The sequence below is a fragment of the Dipodomys merriami genome, unplaced genomic scaffold (assembly GCF_024711535.1).
Source record: "Dipodomys merriami isolate MVZ:Mamm:240054 unplaced genomic scaffold, mDipMer1.0.p SCAF_275, whole genome shotgun sequence".
Lineage (NCBI taxonomy): Eukaryota > Metazoa > Chordata > Mammalia > Rodentia > Heteromyidae > Dipodomys > Dipodomys merriami.
In genome coordinates this window covers 1,110,131-1,129,929 of record NW_027204215.1, presented here as the reverse complement: position 1 = coordinate 1,129,929, position 19,799 = coordinate 1,110,131, and the positions used below count along the sequence as shown (strand labels likewise).

Sequence of the window (19,799 nt, the reverse complement as noted above, 5' to 3'; positions counted from 1 at the left end):
CACCTAACACAATGTAAATGCTAGATGGATACTATGATATATTGTTTAGGGAACAATTTTTAAAAAGGTCAGTTGTGTTCAATACCACTTCAGTTTTCCTGAGAGACAGAGACACAGAGGGAGTATGGGGGTAGAGGGGAGAGAATGTCTCAGAGTTTCACTATGGTGGAGCTCAGGCTAGCCTTGATTCTCACTCTTTCTGCTTCAGCTCCTAAGGTGAGACAAACACCATCATCACATCTGGCTCTCTGAATATTTCAGACCACAACTAGTTAAGTCTACAGATGTAGAACATGTTCTGCTGAAAATTTAGACGGACCAGATAGCTCTGTTAATTTTGAACCCAGGATATGACACATGCTAAGCAAGTTCTCTGTAAGACCAGCTATCTTTTCAACAGTTAACTATTTGTTAACTCTAGATGAATCTACGTTCTGGGAACAACCCACTCACAATCAACTTAGCTCTTCTCCCAGAGGCAAAAAGCACAGTACAGCACTATTCTTCCACTCCCCTTTAAAGAACACAGCGGGTGAAAATTCTCAGGCAGATCTTTGACAGTAAGTGCAAATACTGCATTCTAATAGCACCATCAGAAAAGGCAGCTTCAGAAAGTACCCATTGAGGTAAGCTGAATGCTGTTTTGACAACCAACCATCACAGTAGCAGTGTGCACTGGGAGGGATAAGGGACTGGAAAGCTGAAAAAGAGCAAGAAAATAAAACAATTCATAGAAAAACATAGGACTCCAACCTAAACTGCTTCAACTTCAAAGAACTTCAGAAAGTCAGCTGTGATATGTAATGGACATATATGTTTGGGTAATAACTGAAGCAATTTCTTTAGATAAAAGAATAGAAAATATGGGAGAAGAAATGACTCCCATTAATGGTGTACAGACAATTCAAACACAATGTTACTAGAGACTTATGCCATCACTAACTTGTCTTATCTAGAAAGCCAAGAAGAGATGGATCTTGATCTCTTTGGCCTTTGTAGGTTACTCAAGACCTACAGAAGTATGTATGCATATGGATACACATTGTAAGGGTTCTAAGAGCAGACATAACACACCCACACACAGATTTATGACAATCTATGAAGCAAAAAGGAACTGCATATAAAACAGGAAACTGAATCCAGATGTGTTATCAGTTCTATCATTTTCCAGAGACACTTAGAATATAAAGTATTTTCATATTTCCTTATAATAAAACCCATTAAATAAAACACATGAATACAGAACCATTTGCTTTTACCTCTGAGAATGTCTCATGCTAACCTGAGATGTCTTTTTCCTGAATTCAGTGAAAAGTAAATTCAACTTCAGAAGGCATTAAAAAAAAAACATTTTTTTTGTGTGTGTGTCCGGTTGTGGGGCCTGAGCTCTGGGCCTGGGCGCTGTCCCTCAGCTCTTCAGCTCAAGGCGAGCACCCTGCCACTTGAGTCACAGCGCCACTTCCGGCTTTTTTCTTTTTGCATATATGGTGCTGAGGAATCGAACCCAGGGCCTCAGGCATGCAAGGCAAGCGCTCTACCACTGAGCCACCTTCCCAGCCCCCCCCAAAATCATTTCTTAAATATGTTTTTACCTCCAGTTTTTAAAGGAACACATGAAGAAAGAAAAAAAAGAAAGCCTTTCACAGATTTTGACAGAAAAGCAATTTAAGAGTAAGAAACTCCCCATGTAGAAAACTGAAACTAGATCATTGTCCCTTGTCCGGTACTACAATCAATTCAAAGTTCTATTTCTTAATATAACTGCTCAAACTCTCAAACCACCATGGGAAAACACTGGAAGAGGCGTGGGCAGCCATGTCCTGAATAGGACTCCAGCCTCAGCAAGAGCAGAACTGGCAAATGGGACTTCATGAAACTAAAAACCTTGTGCACAGCTAAGGAAACCTTCCATGGCATCAAGACACAGCCTACAGAATGTGAGAAAATCTTTGCTAGCTATATATTTGAAAAGGCACTAATGACCAGAACATACAGGGAGTTCAAAATCTGACCTCATGTGATGGTCAATTAAGGTGCAGACACATTGAAAATATTTTAGGAAATTACTTCCAGTTAAGCATATAATGTATATATAAAACATAAATTTTGTGTTTATACTTGGTTCAACCCAGGATACTCATTATGTATACATATACATACATACATACACACATACATATATATATATATATATATATATATATATTTTTTTTTTTTTTTTTTTTTTTTCTGTGTGTACCAGTCCTGGGGCTTTTCCTGAGCTTATTGCCCCAGGCTAGCACTCTACCACTTGAGCCACAGTGCCACTTTTGGCTTTTTCTTCTTATGAAACCCAGGGCTTATGCATGCTAGACAAGCATTCTACCTCTAAGCCACACTCCCAGCCCCTGTATATGCAATATTAAAAAAAAAAAAAAAAAAAAACAAAACATCTGAAATACTGCTGGTCCCAAGTACTCTGGAAAAGGGATATTCACCCGTACTATTTAATTCCTGTTCTGATCTAGCTCAAAAATAAGACGTTAAAAATGCAAGGGAGTGGTGTTGAGAGCATCAGTGGGAACAAGGCTGTGCTCACACATTTCCAAAGGAACATCAAAAAAGGTATGTTAGCTTTATTCTGAATTTCAATAAATCAATATGCAGGAATTACCCTTCCCATACCAAAATCATTTTGAACTTCAAACTAAATCAATAGCTTATAAAATTTAGAAACTGATCTGTAGTAGGGTTCTGGTGGCTCATGCCTATAATCCTAGTGACCCAGGAGGCTGAGATCTGAGGATCCTGGTTCAAAGCCAGCCTGGATAGGAAGGTCCGTGAGCCTCTTATCTCCAATAAACCACTCAGAAAACTGGAAGTGGGGGGCTGGGATGGTGTCTCAGTGGAGCGCTTGCCTTGCATGTATGAATCCCTGGGTTCAATTCCTCAGCATCACATAAGCAGAAAAAGCCGGATGTGGCGCTGTGGCTCAAGTGGTAGAGCACTAGCCCTGACCTCAAGAGTGGAGGGACAGCTCCCAGGCCCAGAGTTCAAGCCCCACAACCAATCAAAAAAAAGAAACGTGTCTACAGAAGAGTCCGGTTGTACTAATTTGCCTATGAGGGCGAAGGGCCAATGGTTTAGAGAAAAACGCAGACCATGAACCATTCAGTTGGAAGCAGGCGACTCATGCTTGTAATCTCAGCTACTTAGAGCAGGAGATCTGAAGATCAAGGTTTGAAGGGAAGGAGGGGGGAGGAAAGAGGAGAGGAGGAAAGAAGTGGAGGGGATAAGCTCTTAAGGAGTGAATTTGGGGTAGGGGTATAGTAATCAAGTGCCTGCCTAGCAAGTACAGGGGCAGGGGACAGGGGCAAAGGGAAAGCTTTCTTTCTTTTTCTTTGTTAAGGATGGCTAGGCACTGGTGGCTTACACCTGTAATCCTAGCTACTCAGGAGGCTGAGCTGTGAGGATCAAGATTCAAAGCCAGCCCAGGCAAGAAAGTCTGTAAGATTCTTATCTACAATTAACCACTAGAAAACGGGAAGTGGTGGTGTAGCTCAAAGTGGTAGAGTGCTGGTCTTGAGCAAAAGAGCTAGACAGATCCCAGGCTCAAAGCTCAAGCTACATGACCAACAAAGGAAAAAACAAAACACATGTCTCATCTCTACCCAGGGCTTTCCATGCTTCTTCCCTCCCAGACATTTGATTACAACAGTTGTGCTCATGCATTTAAAAAAAAATCCTGGGCTGGGAAGGTGGCTCAGTAGTAGAGCGCTTGCCTTGCATGCCTGAGGCCCTGGGTTCGATTCCTCAGCACCACATAAGCAAAATGAAAAAAGCCGGAGGTGGTGCTGTGGCTCAAGAGGTAGAGCGCTAGCCTTGAACTGAAGAGCTGAGGGGCAGCACCCAGGTGCAGAGTTCAGGCCCCATGACCGGACCCCCCCAAAAAAAAATCCTTAAAATGTATACAAATACAGCCATATACATGTGTACGTGGATAGGTTTAATTAAAAAAATTTTAAGCCGGGCGCTGGTGGCTCATGCCTGTAATCCTAGCTACTCAGGAGGCTGAGATAGGAGGATCGTGGTTCAAAGCCAGCCCGGGCAGGAAAGACGGTGAGACTCCTATCTCCAATAAACCACCAGAAAACCGGAAGTGGCGCTGTAGCTCAAGTGGTAGAGCGCTCGCCTTGAGCTGAAGAGCTGAGGGACAGCACCCAGACCCAGAGTTCAAGCCTCACGACCGACAAAAAAAAAAAAAAAAAACTTTAAATAAGTGAACTTCCAATCCATAAGTAGTGTGTCATGAAATCCTGACCAGCTACTGAACACACAAAGCTGTGCTAAGTGGGTGAACCAAGCAACTGCTACCCCAATGGTGTGTTTGGACATCCTACTGGTCTGTAGGATGGCTTTGCTTTCCCATTTGTTTCCAACAACAAAATGCTGGGTCCAGTTCATATCCCAACTTCAGAAGAAGTCAAAAGTTTAAAAAGAAATCAGAAAAGACAAATATTAACAGAACTTATAACCAGTGCCTAAGTGTAAGGGAAAGGCAACCAGATCAAACAATCCACACTGAAAACACTGTGGAGTCTTGGTGTGTCACTCACACATGGCATCAGAGTACATGCAGCAGTACCTAGTGGTGCATACCTGTAATCCCAACTACTAGGGAGATGGAGGCCAGAGGAACTGGAGTTTGAGGCCAGCCTCCAAATTAACAAGACCTCAAAAACAAAACAAAAACAAATGCCAAGGGCTGGCTCAGAGGTAGAGTGCTTGCCTGGCATGCATGAAGCCCTGGGTTCGATTCCTCAGTACCACATAAACAGAAAATGCCAAAAGTGGTGTGTGGCTCAAGTGGTAGAGCGCTAGCTTTGAGCCAAAGAAACTCAGGACAATACCCAGGCCCTGAGTTCAAGACCCAGGATTGGCAAACAAAACAAAACAAAAAACGAAGGCAAAACCACTTTGAGTTCAATCCCCAATCATTCGCACACGCGTGTGCAAGTGAATAAAGGAGTTCTTAATCCTCGTAACATATTTGCTAAAAAAAAAAAAAAAAAAAAGCTAAGTTTCTGAGGATTTGGATGGAGGTGTTCACTAACCTGGTGTGCTAATGATCTGAGCAACAACACATGTCTTTTGGCCACTGCTCATGTCTGCTGCCTGTCCTTCCCTCACGCCTGACCACCATAATCAAGCATTTCTCATTCCCACCATGTCACTCAAATGTCTTCCAAGCACCCGCAACTTAAATGTCAGTTTAAACTGGGTGCCGGTGGCTCATGCCTGTCATCCTAGCTACTAAGGAGGCTGAGAGCTGAGGATCACAGTTCAAAGTCAGCCCAGGCAGGAAAGTTCATGTGAGGCTCTTATCTCCAATAAATCTGCCAGAAAACCACAAGTGGCGAGTGGTAGAGCGCTCATCTTGAACTGAAGAGCTCAGAGACAGCACCCAGGCCCAGAGTTCAAGTCCCGCAACCAACCAAAAACAAAAAACAAAACAAATGGCAGTCTAGTGACGGTCCTCTGCTCCTTTCTGCTACTGTAGACAAAGCTAATCACAGCTTCTGGAAACTCTGTGCCTGAGCTCTTTGGCCTTTCCCGGCTGCCTCCACGGGACCACTCTTCTTTAGTGACATGCTGCAGTTCGCTATTCATCATTGTCTCTCTGAATTCATCAACTCTCAGTCTCACCGCTTAACTTCCCCTAGATATCTGGGTGCACCCTTCAGGCACCTTACATTCAACCTGGCCCACACACATTCATCGCCTCTCCCCACACACCTCTGCAGCTGAGGCTAGCACCCAGTGCCTAGAGCTCACTAGGTAAGTGCTCTATCGTGGAGCTACAACCCCAGCCTCCCACCTTCTTCATAAAGCACCTCAGGAGGTGCCGCCCCTTGGCTGGCCAGGATACACATCTCATCACTGTGGACTACTCTTCCTTAGTCCCACAACCTGTCCATCAACAGGGTTGCCCATTACCTTCCTAAGGGAAGTTCTTGTTTCCACTTCTGCCACTGCTGGTTTTGGCTCAGGTCCTTAGTGCCGTTCACTCATTTACTCCTTGAGCTACTTACATACTATTACCAGATATGTCCTACCCTGGTGAACCTTACACTTTTTGGGGGGGGGGGGGTTGGGCGGTGGGATCTCCACATCTGATCAGACATCAGAGACATGGATGGAATGCTAAGAGCTGTGAAGGGTCCAGCTTTGTTTCGGGAAGATTTCCCAAGGAAGCCCCAGCTCTGCTGCTCTACAGAGGAAAGCATTTTAAAAGCATTTTACATAGTGGGCTCAGTTAGTCAGAGACAAGAGTGGTCAGTGTAAAGGAGGAGGGAGAGTGCGCACTGGAGCTTGAACTCAGGGCCTGAACTCTGTCCCTTAGATTTTTTGCTCAAGGCTAGTACTCCACTTGACCTACAGCTCTACTGCTGGCCTTTTGGTGGTTAATTGAAGCGTCTCATCGACTTTCCTGCCGGGAATAGCTATGAACTGAGATCCTCAGCTCTAAGCCTCCTGAGTAGCTAGGATTATAGAGGTGAACCGCGGGGGCTCCGGAGGCCGGAGTAGAGAGCGGGCAGGCTGGGGTTTTTGGCTGCACTCACTTTAGGTAAGCCACCACCGAGTGCTTGAAAGGTATGAAAACAAGAGACAGGGAGGTTTGGAGAAACCACTCCGTCTGCGGTGGCTTTCGGAGGTGAGCAGGCAGGGCTTCTGGGAGGGACACACGGCGCAATCCACCGAAGATGGACTCGGGTCGAGCGCCAGGGCTTCCAGGCAGGCTGGGGGAGGCCCCGGGCCCCGGCATTGGCTGGCTGCTCGGGGCAGGGCCCACCGAGGGCACCGCTGGAGCCTTCCTAGGCCCCCGGGCTGACCCCTGGGCGCCGCCGCTACCGAGTCTGACCACTCGGCGTTGGCGTTTTAAACCGATCTGGATCAGAACTTGGGGCGTGCAGATTCGGCGCGTTCGCTTGTGGGAACCGCCTGCTGACTCGCCTCCACCCAGTCTAGTGGCCGGAGCGGGCGGACTTTCGGGGCGGGAAGGTCCGCCTCGCTCCCCAGCGACCCAGGTCACGTCACACCGCACGCAACCCCCGCACCCACCAGCAAACCCTGCACCTCTTAAAGTTCCCACGACCCCTGAGGTGCTGTGGGCCCCGGAACTCCGCGAACCCCCAGAGCCCGGCCCGGCCCCGCCCCGGCTCCCCGCGGCGCCCGCGGCGGGTCTTCCCGGGCCTCCGGGCGGGGACACGCTCGGCCTCGTCCTTGGGGCTAACCCGGGGAGCCGGCTTCCACCCGCACGAGCGGAGCTGCGGCGCCGCGGCCCGGCGGCCGCCCGGAGCCGGAGCCGGAGCCGGAGCCGCGAGCCCGCAGGCCGCCGGCCGCAGCGCCCCTTCTGCGCTCGGGCCCTCCGGCCTGCCCACCGCCCCGGCCTCCCGGCCCCACACAAACGACGGGACAGGCGCTGGGACCTTAGCTCCGGGCTCAGTCTACAGGTGGCCGTCCCGGCGCCTGAACCCCGCACCTGGACGCGTCCGCAGCAGCCATCGTCCTCCAATGCGACCGCTACCTTTTGACTCTGGCGCCAATCCGTAGAGCCGGGGAGCCGCGGCGGGGTAGTGCGCAGGAGCGGAAGTCGCGTCTAACTTCCGCAGCCGCGCGTCCCGCCCCCTGTGGGGGCGCCCCATTGGCTGCGGGCCCACGGTCTCGCGAGAGGCGTCTGAGGCCGGCCGCCGGCGTCCGTCACGCTCCCGCTCCCGCCCCGCCCCGCCTCCCCCGCGGCCTCGGCGCTCGCCCCCTTCCCGCCGCCGCCGCCCCCGCCGCCGCCGCCCTCCCCCGTCCCGGGAGCGGCCGCGGAGCCGCCGCCTCGGCCGTGTCGCGCGGGAGGCGGGATTCGCACGGTAAGATGGCCGCGGCGGGCCCTGGTGGAGGTCCGAGCGTCTCTTCGGGGCTGGGCGGACGGGCCGGGCCGGGAGTCGGGGCCCCGAGGCCGGGGCGGCCGCCCTCCGCGCTGCACCGCCGTCCGGTGCCCCGGCCGCCGGGCCGGGGATGGCCGCCGCGCTGCGGGCCGGCAGCGCCCCGCCGGCCAGGCCGGGGTCGCCGCGCGGACAGCCGCCGCGGGCCGGGGAGCCGGGGCCGGGGGGCCGGGGAGCCGGGGCCGGGGGGCCGGGGACGGGGGGACGGGGCCGGGTGGCCGGGGACGGGGCCGGGGACGGGGGGCCGGGGAGCCGGGGAGCCGGGGACGGGGGGCCGGGGACAGGGGGACGGGGGGCCGGGGAGCCGGGGGGCCGGGGACGGGGGGCCGGGGAGCCGGGGCCGGGTGGCCGGGGAGCCGGGGCCGGGGGGCCGGGGAGCCGGGGCCGGGGGGACGGGGCCGGGGAGCCGGGGACGGGGGGTCGGGGAGCCGGGGCCGGGGGGATGGGGGGCCGGGGACGGAGGGCCGGGGACGGGGGGACGGGGGGACGGGGGGCTGGGGACGGGGGGCCGGGGACGAGGGGACGGGGGGCCGGGGAGCCGGGGCCGGGGGGAGGGGGGGCCGGGGAGCCGGGGCCGGGGGCCGGGGCCGGGGGGCCGGGGCCGCTGCGGGAGCCCGGTCGGGGAGGGCGGCTGCCGAGGAGCTGTCCACCGCGCCGCCGGCCCCTGCAGCTCTGCTTTACCGCCCAAGGCCGGGCTCGCTCCCCGCCAACGGGCCCGGACCCCGACCGGCCTGCGGCCCCTCCCTAGGTGGTCTTGGTCGTGCGTGCACCTTACGGACGACATGGGTTAGGTGTGTCTGTGTACACATGCGATATGGGTTATGCGTGTCTGTGTACACGATATGTTAGCTGTGTCAGTGTACACACACTTACGATATGTGTTAGGTGTGTCAGTGTACACACACACGATATGTGTTATGCGTGTCTGTACACACGATATGTGTTAGGTGTGTTTTCATAATTAGCTTGTGTGGAGCCCAGGATCTGTCATCTAGATGCCGGTCTGGTAGCCACACAGGCCGCCCTGCTGCTCAAACCTGTTCTTCCTCCCAACCCTCCTCCTGTTTGTGGCCTCACACTTCAAACCTCTGGTCTACGATTGTCCTCCAGTTTCTTCTACTTATTTTTGGTCAGCTTCCTTTTTCTAAATTAGCAAATATTAGTTGCACAAAAGGGGTTTCATTGTGATCATGCATGCGTGTTTACAGTATATCCTGAGCACATGCACCTCTCCCAGTTTCACTAGGTCTCATTGTTCTGTTCTCATGCATAGAGAGTATTTTGACCCTATCCATCCTCATTTGCCGGGCTTCACTCCTGCCTTGCATTTGTCTCACAAGTTTCGTCCAGCAAGCAGCTGCTCTTGGCTCTCAGGCCAAAGCTTCCTGACCCAGGCTGGTTTCTGATGCTCTGTCTTCTCTGACTGGAGTGTCTCCTGTTAACTGTGCTGCTCAGCTCTCTCCACACATTTATCCATTGTGAGCCCAGAAACCAGAGCCACTTTTTAACTAAATTACCTAATACTCTGCTGTCTGCAAAGTGGTATCAGTGACAAAGTATGAAAACACAGTATGCAATGTTAGAGACTAGTTGGTGCTCCCAAAACTGGCACAGCTGCCCTGTGGCTCTGCCCTACACTCTCCTTCCACAGGTTCCACCACCTGAGTGCTAGCTTTCATGCTTGCACTTAAATATGCAAAACAAAGCCAGGTGCTGGTGGCTTATGCCTGTGTTCTAGCTACCCAGGTGGCTGAGAGCTGAGGATTACAGTTCAAAGCCATCCAGGGCAAGAAAGTCCATGAGACTCATCTCCAATTAATCACCAGAAAACAGGAAATGGAGATGTGGCTCAAAGTGGTAGTTCGGTAGCTTTGAGCAAAAGAGCTCAGGGACAGTGCCCAAGCCCTGAGTTCAAGCCCCACAACTGACCAAAAAAAGCAAAGAAAAAAATCCCCAAATAAAAAGGCCACATATTTCTAGAGCACATGTAGTTTATATTGCCTTTTTTTCCCAAAAAATTCATGTCACACTTGTGACTCTAACTTGGTTTTTCATTTGTTGATTTTTTTGGTTGCCATTAACATAGTTTCATGACAATTTTCCATGTGATTGTCTGTGGCTTCATTTAACTGCTTAAGTTTTGTGTGTAATACATGACTATAGCCCTTCTCAAATCCAGGCATCTCTGAAACCAAAAGTAGTTTTCAACCTATTTGGTGGCAAAATCTGACTTGATAAAGTTTAATGGCCTTCCTTGCACTTAATGTGAATACACACGTTTCATTGAAGAAACAACCTGGCTGTGGGGTGCTTCCCAGAATGCTGTGTAAGGTCTCATAAACTAGAAGTAAGTTGTACCATGTCGTCTGTGCATAATTTGTGATGTTCTGAATTCCAGAATGCACCTGCCTGAGGGTTTTTGGACATGGGTTATACCCCAGTTCCTTTGTACATGGTCCTGTTGGATGAACATTGGTTGGGTAGATTTCACATTTGTCATTTTGAACAGTGCTTCTGTGAACAGTTGTCTTTGATATATGATGTTTTTCTGTATGATTTAGATATAGCAGGAATAGATTTGCCAGTTGTAAGGGACACCATTGGCAGTTTTATAAGGAATGTGCTATTATTTACACCATTATTGGTCTGTTGACACTAGAGTAAAAATTTTCAAGAGAACTCCATGCTTTGGTTAACTCTTGGCCTTGTCACTTTCAATTTTTTTTTTTGGGGGGGGGGTCTGCCATGGGGCTTAAACTCCGGGCCTGGGCGCTGTCCCTCAGCTCTTCAGCTCAAGGCGAGCACTCTACGACTTGAGCTACAGTGCCACTTCCGGTTCTTCTGGTGGTTATTGGAGATAGGAGTCTCACGGTCTCTCCTGCCCGGGCTGGCTTTGAACCGTGATCCTCAGATCTCAGCCTCCTGAGTAGCTAGATTACAGGCGTGAGCCACCAGCGCCCGGCTCCTCACTTTCAATTTTTTGTCAGACTATTGGTATGAGATCGTAGTCTACTTTGTGTGTGTGTGTGCGTGTGTGTGCGTGCGTGTGCGTGCGTGCGCGCGCGCGTGCACGCGTGCACTCGCGTACACGCGTGCCTGAGAACACACATCAGTATTGGGGCTTGATCTCAGGGCCTGGATGCTGTTCCTGAGCTTCTGCTCAAGGCTACTATTCTACCATTTGAACCACATCTCCACTTCCAGCATCCTATTTGGGCTGGCTTTGAACCACAATCCTCAGATCTCAGTCTCCTGAGTAGCCAGGATCACAGGCATGAGCTCTGGCGCCCAGCATTGTAGTCTCCTTTTTAATACATATATTATAGCACATAATTTTTTAGTGTCTTTGCAGTGGCTGTCCTTTGTACTTTGTGGGAAATCTAACCAAATCCCTCAACTCTTATGGATCTGATGACAAGACCTCTTAATTCTGAGAGAGTTGTTGCATTCATGCTAGTTGTTTCTAAATGTATCATTTTTCTTGCTGTTTCACAAACATTCATTTGGGTCTTACACTGTTATCAAGATTGAATGTATCTCCTGTCAGGGTGCTGGTGGCTCACACCTATAAACCTAGCTACTCAGGAGACTGAGACCTGAGAATCTCAGTTCAAAGCCTACCCAGACTGGAGAGTCCATGAGACTAATTAATCACCAAAAAGCCAAATTGGAACTAGGGCTCAAAGTGGTAGAACTCTAGCCATGAGCACACAAAAAAAATCTCAGGGCCCTGAGTTCAAGCCCCACAACCAACCAATAAAAAAAGGGGGGGGTGTTTACTGCTCTTTCCTCCTTAATACGTTGCTATGTATTTTCTGAAATAATCACAATGGGCATAGATTTCACCTATTATTCAAGTATTTTTTCCTGTAGAAATAAATCAGAATGAGTTATGCAGAAAAACCCGATGAAATAACGAAAGATGAATGGATGGAAAAGCTCAATAACTTACATGTTCAACGAGCAGACATGAATCGTCTCATCATGAACTACCTGGTCACAGGTAATGACTGGCACAGGTAATGACTGGCTCTGAGAACATGACCAGTTGAATATAGTTCTCCCTTTTTGTTCAAGTAAAGTTTGAGCCATGAAGCTCAATGGTAAAGTTATGTTGTATTCAGACATTATAAAACCACAATGAGCCAGGCACTGGTGTGGCTCACACCTGTAATCCTAGTTACTTAGGAGGCTGAGATATGATGGCTGAGATATCATGGTTCAAAGCCAACCTGGGCAGAAAAGTCTATGAGACTCTTATCTCCAGTAAACCACCAGAAAACCAGAAGTGGCACTGTGGCTCAAGTGGTAGATGTTAGCCTTGAGCTGAAGAGCTGAAGCACCGCAGCCCAGAGTTCAAGCCCCACAACCAACAACAAAAGAGCTAGGGTATAGACTGAGGGAAAGTATTTGTATCTAGAATATTATATATTATAATATTATTAGTGTTGAATGGCCATCTGTAAAAATTATGTTATATGGAGATAGGATCATTATTCTAGGCCTGGACCTAAGGGGGGAAAAAAACCTGTTTTTTTGGCCTTTAATGGGTTTTGTTGTTTTGTCTTGGTAGTACTAGGAATAGAATCTAGTGCTTTGTGTCTGCTATGTAAGCACTCTATAATATTTTCTGACTTGGAGAGGGTATTTTTGAGTCTGAGGCTAACCGGAGCTGATAGCAAGACTCTTGTCTCAAAAAACAAACATTTGTTTTAAAAATGTTCTGAAGTAGATTTAAATTGATGTCCTTGGCCATCCGGTGAAGTGTACTGGCCTGTTTCTAGAAGTCCTGTTCCCAACTTAAAAGAGCAAAGGGAGATGTGGAGGAGTGTACACTTGGATCCTCCTCCTGTTGGGAAGAAGACCCAGACTAGCTGGGGAGAGGACATCCCTAGTGAAACAGAATGAGAAGTTGTCTTCCTGTTCATCTGTAGTGTCCCCTCCCTCCCAAATTAATCTCTCCTAACAGTTCTTAGAAAGCTGACAAGATCTAGGCCTATGGTTTGCTTTCATGTTGGAGAGAATTGCAGGCTCTTGCTAAGAGAGGGAGCCAGTGTGGAAGTTCAGCAGTCCCATGGAAGCACCGCACTGCCTGCCTCACCTGGAGCCAACATCCTGACCTAATCCCAGCCTTTAGGGTGCCAGCCACACAGTGGGTGCTCCCGTACTCAGTCTAAGCTCTGGGCTGGTAGGTTTGGGCTTTGGAAATGGGACAAAAGGAATGAAATATTGTCCTGTCATTTCTGTGTTTCTAGAGCTTAACCTATAAATCACAGAGATAGTAGTATGAAGTCCCTAAAACTAGTTCATACTAAGAATTATTTAGTTGAGTTTTTTTTTGTGCTTTGTAAAGATAGAAAGCAGATGGGCACTGGTGGCTCACCCTGTCATCCTAGCTACTCAGGCGGCTGAGCTCTGAGGATCACGGTTCAAAGCCAGCCGGGGCAAGGAAAGTCTATGGGACTCTTTTGTTTTGTTTTCTGTTTTTGTTGTTGATCATGGGGCTTGAGCTCTGGGCCTGGGCGCTGTCTCTCTGCTCTTCAGCTCTAGGCTAGCACTTTACCACTTGAGCTATAGCGCCACTTCTAGCTTTTTCCTGCTTATGTGGTGGTGAGGAATCGAACCCAGGGCCTCATGCATGCAAGGCAAGCACTCTACCACTTGAGCCACCTTCCCAGCCCCTCTGTGAGACTCTTATCTCCAATTAAGCACTAGAAAACTGGAAGTGGTGCTGTGGCTCAAGTGGTAAAGCACTTGCCTTGAGCTGAAGAGTTCAGGGACAACACCCAGGCCCAGAGTTCAAGCCCTACAACCAACAAAGATACATATACATCATGTATACATACATACATACATACATACATACATACATACATACATACATACATACATACATACATACAGAAAGCCTTTGATAATCCCTGCTGTGTTTCCTAGTGGTGAAGATAGCTTTCTTTTCAGAGGGTTTCAAGGAAGCAGCAGAGAAGTTTCGAATGGAATCTGGGATTGAACCAAGTGTGGATTTAGAAACCCTTGATGAACGAATTAAGATTCGGGAGATGATTCTGAAGGGTCAGATTCAGGAGGCCATCGCCCTGATCAACAGCCTCCACCCAGAGCTCTTGGACACAAACCGGTATCTTTATTTTCATCTTCAGGTGCGTTGTAGGGTGCCCAGCAAGCTCAGATTGCTTAGGATGACTCAAATAAGTGGGCTGTTTCTCTGACTTAATTGATAAAATGTTGGTTTGGTTTATATGGAAATGAAGTTTGAGTTAGCTGCTATTTTATGTATTTCAGAAGCTATGTTTTGCTTTTAAGATGAAAATTTAATAACTCAAGTGCTACAAGATAGTATTTCCTTTGATTCCTTTGATCTTTCTGTCTCTGTGATACAGGGAATCGAACCCCAGGCTTTGCATGCTTGCTCTTAATATCCAGCACGAATTCTACTACTAAGCTGTATTCCTAGACCCATTACTTTTGTTGTTCTTCTAGGTATATACCAGCCAACCAGTCAGTCTTTATCATTAACCATGACAAGTGTTACTTGCCAAGAGTGTGTTGGCTAAACTTGCCTGTCTTTTCCAATAACCAGCAACAGCATTTGATCGAGCTGATCCGCCAGCGTGAGACTGAAGCAGCGCTGGAGTTCGCCCAGACGCAGCTGGCAGAGCAGGGTGAGGAAAGCAGAGAGTGCCTCACAGAGATGGAGCGCACGCTGGCCCTGCTGGCCTTTGATAGCCCTGAGGAGTCACCCTTTGGAGACCTCCTTCACATGATGCAGAGGCAAAAGGTAGGGGCTAATGATGTGTGTGCCACATCCGTGGTGTGGGAAGAGACAGATGACCCTGGGCTTATGGACTTCAGTTTAAAGTTTGACTTCTTTCTTTCTCTCTTTCTTTCTCTCTTTCTTTCTTTCTTTCTTTCTTTCTTTCTTTCTTTCTTTCTTTCTTTCTTTCTTTCTTTCTTTCTTTCTTTCTTTCTTCCTTTGCATCTTGTGTTGCTAGGAGTGCAAGCATAAATCACCCGTGCCCAGCCTAAGATATGATTTTTCAATTGCTGCAATACATTTTTGTACATGTATTTTAAAAAATAGCTGTTTAGTTTAAAATCTTCATTTAGAAGATTTAATGTCTGGGCTTATTCGTGACAGTTTTTATTAGTTGGTGTGTAATATATATGAGCCATACTCTATTTGTCACTATATAGGTGAACTTTCCTATTTTTGTGTGCCAATACTAGGGCTTAAATTCAGGACCTGGGTGCTGTCCCTTAGTTTTTTTTGCCTAAGACTAGTGTGCTACCACTTGAGTCACAAATCCACTTCTAGCTTTTTTAGTGGTTAATTGGAAATAAGAGTTTCAGACTTTCCTGCTTAGGCTGGCCCAAACCCCTTTGCAAGCTTTTCTTAGCTTTCTTCCTGTTTTTATTTAGAAACTCTTTTGTATCTTAGAAACAGTGTCCTAAATTTTTAATTTAAAATCCATACTTCCAAAGCTGGGTGCCAGTGGCTCATGCCACAGTATCCTCGCTACTCAGGAGACTGAGATCCCTATTCAAAGCTAGCCGAGGCAGACAAATCCAAGGCACTCTTTAATTTTTTATTTTATTTTATTTTTTGGGGGGGGTCCGGTCGTGGGGCCTGAACTCTGGGCCTGGGTGCTGTCCCTCAGCTCTTCAGCTCAAGGCTAGCACTCTACTACTTGAGCCACCGTGCCACTTCCGGCTTTTTTTTCTGCTTATGTGGTGCTGAGGAATCGAACCCAGGGCCTTAGGCATGCAAGGCAAGCACTCTACCCCTGAGCTACTTTCCTAGCCCCATCCAAGGCACTCTTATCTCCAGTTAACTAGCAAGAAGCCAGAAGTGGAGGTATAGCTCAAGCAGTAGAGTGCTAGCCTTGAGTGGAACAAGCAAGAGCAAGAGTTCAAGACTCAGTACTGCCACACAATAAAAGAAAATACATTTCTTCAACTTTGCTCTTCTAATCGCCGACTCCCCTCCTCCTGGAGCTCTGTCCTCCCAACTCCACATTTGGAAGCCCACCAGTCCTCGGAGGTCGCTGAGATGTTCCCTTCTGGTTTGTTTGGGGGAAGCTCACGTTGCCCACTGCGCTGCTCCTTACTCTCGTGGCTCCTGCAGTGCTGCGTTCAGGGCTCCCCAGGAGGATGGGAGGGGCCGGCCAGACTGTGGAAGCTGCTCTGGGCAAGAACTGTTGGCTGTCTTCAGAGTGGTTAGTGACAGACGTCAGTGCGCATTTAAGGGAGCAGCAGGCTTCTCATGTATAAAGGGCATCTAAGTACACACACTGCAACTTACTGAGACAGTTTGCTGGTAGGTAATCTGTGTGGTTGTCTTTATGAGATGTATTTGTTTTCCAGGTATGGAGCGAAGTGAACCAAGCTGTACTAGATTATGAAAACCGTGAGTCCACACCTAAGCTGGCAAAATTACTGAAACTGCTGCTTTGGGCTCAGAATGAGTTGGACCAGAAGAAAGTAAAATATCCCAAAATGACAGACCTCAGCAAAGGTGTGATTGAGGAACCCAAGTAGAGCCTGTGCATGGAGCCCAGCAGTCTCCGGCACCGGATCCGCCTCCTGGGGCCACACCTGACAGATGCTCCCTGCAGTAGAGAACCTCTCTCCCCTTGTGCTTCATTTTGTTTTTGACCCAGCATCTTTTAGAAGGGGGAAAGCAGCCCTTTTAAATGCTGGCAAACCCACGGCGAAGGACACTGGCTCTTTGGAAGTGTGATGCCGTCGGTGCACTGACACACCCTGAGGAGTTCCACATGCTGCCCTTACTGTTGCAGTGTGCCGGGTGTTTCTGGTGTTTCTACTCACTACGGAATGCCGCACTGTTCGGGAACATCAGTTAGACTTAAGGCCTCCCACCCAAAGCATATGAAAAGCACTGATCATTCTTTTGCTTTCTGTTAGCTTGTAGACAGACTGTGTTTTCTTAAATTTCTCTAAGACATGTCAAGCATTCATCTTGAAGTTTTTCCTTACCCTCTTGCTTTTGTTTTGTGTCCCTCCCCCTCCCCTTTTTTTTTCCTATAGGAAAGAATATAAATTTGTAAATCCTAATTCAAAGACAACTTGTGTGTGCAGGTATTGAGTTGGTTTGTTCGTGCCTTTTGGTTTGGATTGTATGGCTTTGGGGGCAATGTGTGTATGAGGGGCAGGCTGTGTGGTTTTGTTTTTTAAATACATATTTTGGTGCTGTCTGTGATGAGAATATTCATAGCAGACCAGTGGGCCATCTCTTACAGGTAATTTTATTGAAAATAAAGGTTTCTCTTTGATTCTAAGAACATCCTGTGAAAAGTTATCATCTCAAGCAGCCTTTGTTTTTGGTGGGCTTTCCTGTGCTGACCCAGTGATTTCAGCTGCAGGGTGACTTAGGCAGTCTGCGTGCTAGGGGGCGCTCTGCATGACCGCAGAGCAGCCCCGGGTGCTGGTGGGGACGGGCTGAGACAGTTCCACGCAAGGCCTGTTCAGCCTTTCTGCCCTGCACATGAGCTTGGCAGGGCAGTTTCCCATCTCTCTCGTTGTCAGCGATGCTGCAGATGTCCTGCTCTTTTCTGCTGTTACTTGCCGGGTGGGAGGAAAGCAGTCTCGAGGTGTGGCTTGACAGCAGGTCACTGCCTGAGCGATGGGCGTGTGCACACATAGGTCAGGGCGTCAGGGCGGAGGTGTGTGTGGAGACCAGGCTGCAGCAGGGCCCTCTGGTGAGTCTGGTGGGGCCGTGAACAGTGCAGATGCCATCCTCTGTGGGAGCACCCACCTGCCTCCCTGCTTGGCCTGCCTCCCGGACAGGAATGAGGCGTTCTGGCATGGCTTTAGCAGCTGACCTGGGCGACTGCTTGCCTTGTTGGGTAGCTGACTAGCTAGGTCACAGTGGAGTTTGACTGTTCACTAACTAATACCTGAACTGCTTAGTTGACGGCTAATTGGCTTCCTGTCACGCTCCTTCCTCGTGTCTGCTTTCTGTGTCGAGGCACTACTGGGGTTAGAACTCAGGGCCTTGTGCTAGCTAGGCAAGTGCTTGAGCCATGCCTTCAGTCAGCCTTGATGCTTTTTGGTGCCGGTACTGAGGCTTGGACTCAGGACTTGGGCGCTGTTCCTTAGCTTTATTGTTCAAGGCTACACTCTACTACTTGAGCCACAGCTCCACTTGCAGCTTTTTAGTGGTTAAATTGGAGATAACAGGCTTTCCTGCCTGGACTGGTTTTGAACTGCGAACCTCAGATCTCAGACTCCCGAGTAGCCAGAATTACAGAGGTGAGCCAGGGACATTCAGCTGTCCGTTTATGCTTTTGTCGTCTTTGAATAATATTTCATGTGTGTGCCATGCCAGCCTGGCCCTCAGTCCTCCTGTTTACCCTTTCTACATAGCTAGGGTGATAGACACATGTCACACTCAGTTTTTATTGGTTATGGGGGTGGGGGTGGGGTTGGGAGTGTCTCGCTTTTTGCCTGGTTTGGTCTCGGTCCATGATCAAGTCTCTGCTCCCCAGGGACTAGGATTCCAGGTGAGTCACTGGACCCATCTTGCGCCTTCAGCCTCTTACCTGCTCTTCTCCCATAGGACTTATTTCCGCGCCCCTTGGCGCCCAGTGAGGCATCCTCAGCTCTGGCTTTAGTCAGTAGGCGCCTTGGCAGTGTTCACGCTTACCTAGAGTTAGTAAGAGATGCGAAGATGTCACGGGCATCCGGTAGCCACTCCGGCCCTTGGAGTGACACTTCGCTACCCTTGCCATCCACAAGGATGGTGTTGGTAGTCACCCCTTACCTCTGGGCAGAGTAGGTTTCTGCAGCCATCTTCAGCTGTGGTCTTTTTTTGGGGGGTGGGGGGGTGTCTTTCCTTAGATTTGAGGATAAAACTAAGATAGACAATAAGGGAGTTTTACTCTTCAAGTAGTTAATAATTTACATGTAGCAGAAGTTGGGAAGAGATAAAGATAAACTACAATTTTTTGAAAAGCACCAGATAACACATATTATCTTATTAGTGTATATAAGATCATTTGCATAGGTACTAGTGTATAATCCGTTTGACATGTTCTCACCACTAAAGGTGTGAGAGACAGTACCGGGAAGTCCTGTCTACACGGATTATCCACAGACAGACGGGATATGAATGGGGCTCCTACACATGCAGTGTTAAGTGGTTATACGACAGTGTTGCGATTTCATTTACAATTCAATCAGTGGAGCTAACTCAGCCAATGCTGCGATCCATAAAGATCAGCAAGACTGCAGGTTTCAGATCCTGGTCTCTTCCCGTGATCCGCTGGTGGACGAGACATGGGTCCCCTTCTGGAGGTGCTCTGCGTGTTCTTCCCGTGCTGTCTTCACTGGGGCCAGCAAACCAAGTTAGTAAGCTTCCCGGGGGTGGCGGGCTTCAGCACGACTTCCTACTTTGCCTCCTTTGGGTCTCACTCTGGTGATTATTGAAATGTGGTTGTATTGTACAGATTAGCTTTTTCTTTTTCCATTTTTATGCCTTCTGGTGGAAAGTGCCTTGAAATAAATGAAACGAGAATATTCTGTACTCTGTTTCATATCATGAAATTGTATGAGGAATAAACCCCCAGTTTGGAACTTGGTGAAGCATGGGGATTATAAGGGGACCTGATTGGTTTGCCACTTGAATTAAGGTTTGTACGTTCTAGCAAAGGCAGGTGTTGACTGGACTAATGTTTGAGACCAAAGTCTGTGTTGGGACATAGCTGAGCGCCAGTGACCCCGTGTGCACAGAAATAGCAAACGGGTGTCCATTGCTGTAGGGGAATGGAGACGGTCTTTGTAAGGCAA

At 48.8% G+C, this 19,799-nt stretch overlaps 2 protein-coding genes across 2 annotated transcripts in view; one reads left to right on the top strand and one right to left on the bottom strand.

Annotated features, from left to right (window-relative positions):
* The window catches only part of LOC138837777 (death-inducer obliterator 1-like), a 56,191-nt gene extending 48,596 nt beyond the window's left edge, over window positions 1–7,595 (bottom strand). The window contains exon 1 of the mRNA XM_070036782.1: window positions 7,523–7,595. The gene's annotated coding sequence lies outside the window, so the exon portion shown is untranslated. The remainder of the gene's footprint in view (window positions 1–7,522) is intronic.
* Window positions 7,596–7,718: 123 nt separating this feature from the next.
* LOC138837776 (glucose-induced degradation protein 8 homolog) lies at window positions 7,719–17,077 on the top strand. Its single transcript, XM_070036775.1, has 5 exons — window positions 7,719–7,898; window positions 11,847–11,976; window positions 13,935–14,131; window positions 14,572–14,769; window positions 16,356–17,077. Exons 2-5 carry the CDS (start codon window positions 11,859–11,861, stop codon window positions 16,527–16,529), a joined length of 687 nt encoding a protein of 228 aa, XP_069892876.1. The 5' UTR covers window positions 7,719–7,898; window positions 11,847–11,858; the 3' UTR covers window positions 16,530–17,077.
* Window positions 17,078–19,799: the final 2,722 nt, after the last annotated feature.

Coding starts and splice junctions, on each gene's coding strand:
- LOC138837776 (XM_070036775.1), top strand. CDS start 11,859: ATGAGTTATGCAGAAAAACCCGATGAAATAACGAAAGATGAATGGATG. Junction 14,132..14,571: donor ATCTTTATTTTCATCTTCAG/GTGCGTTGTAGG, acceptor TCCAATAACCAG/CAACAGCATTTGATCGAGCT. Junction 14,770..16,355: donor ACATGATGCAGAGGCAAAAG/GTAGGGGCTAAT, acceptor TTTGTTTTCCAG/GTATGGAGCGAAGTGAACCA.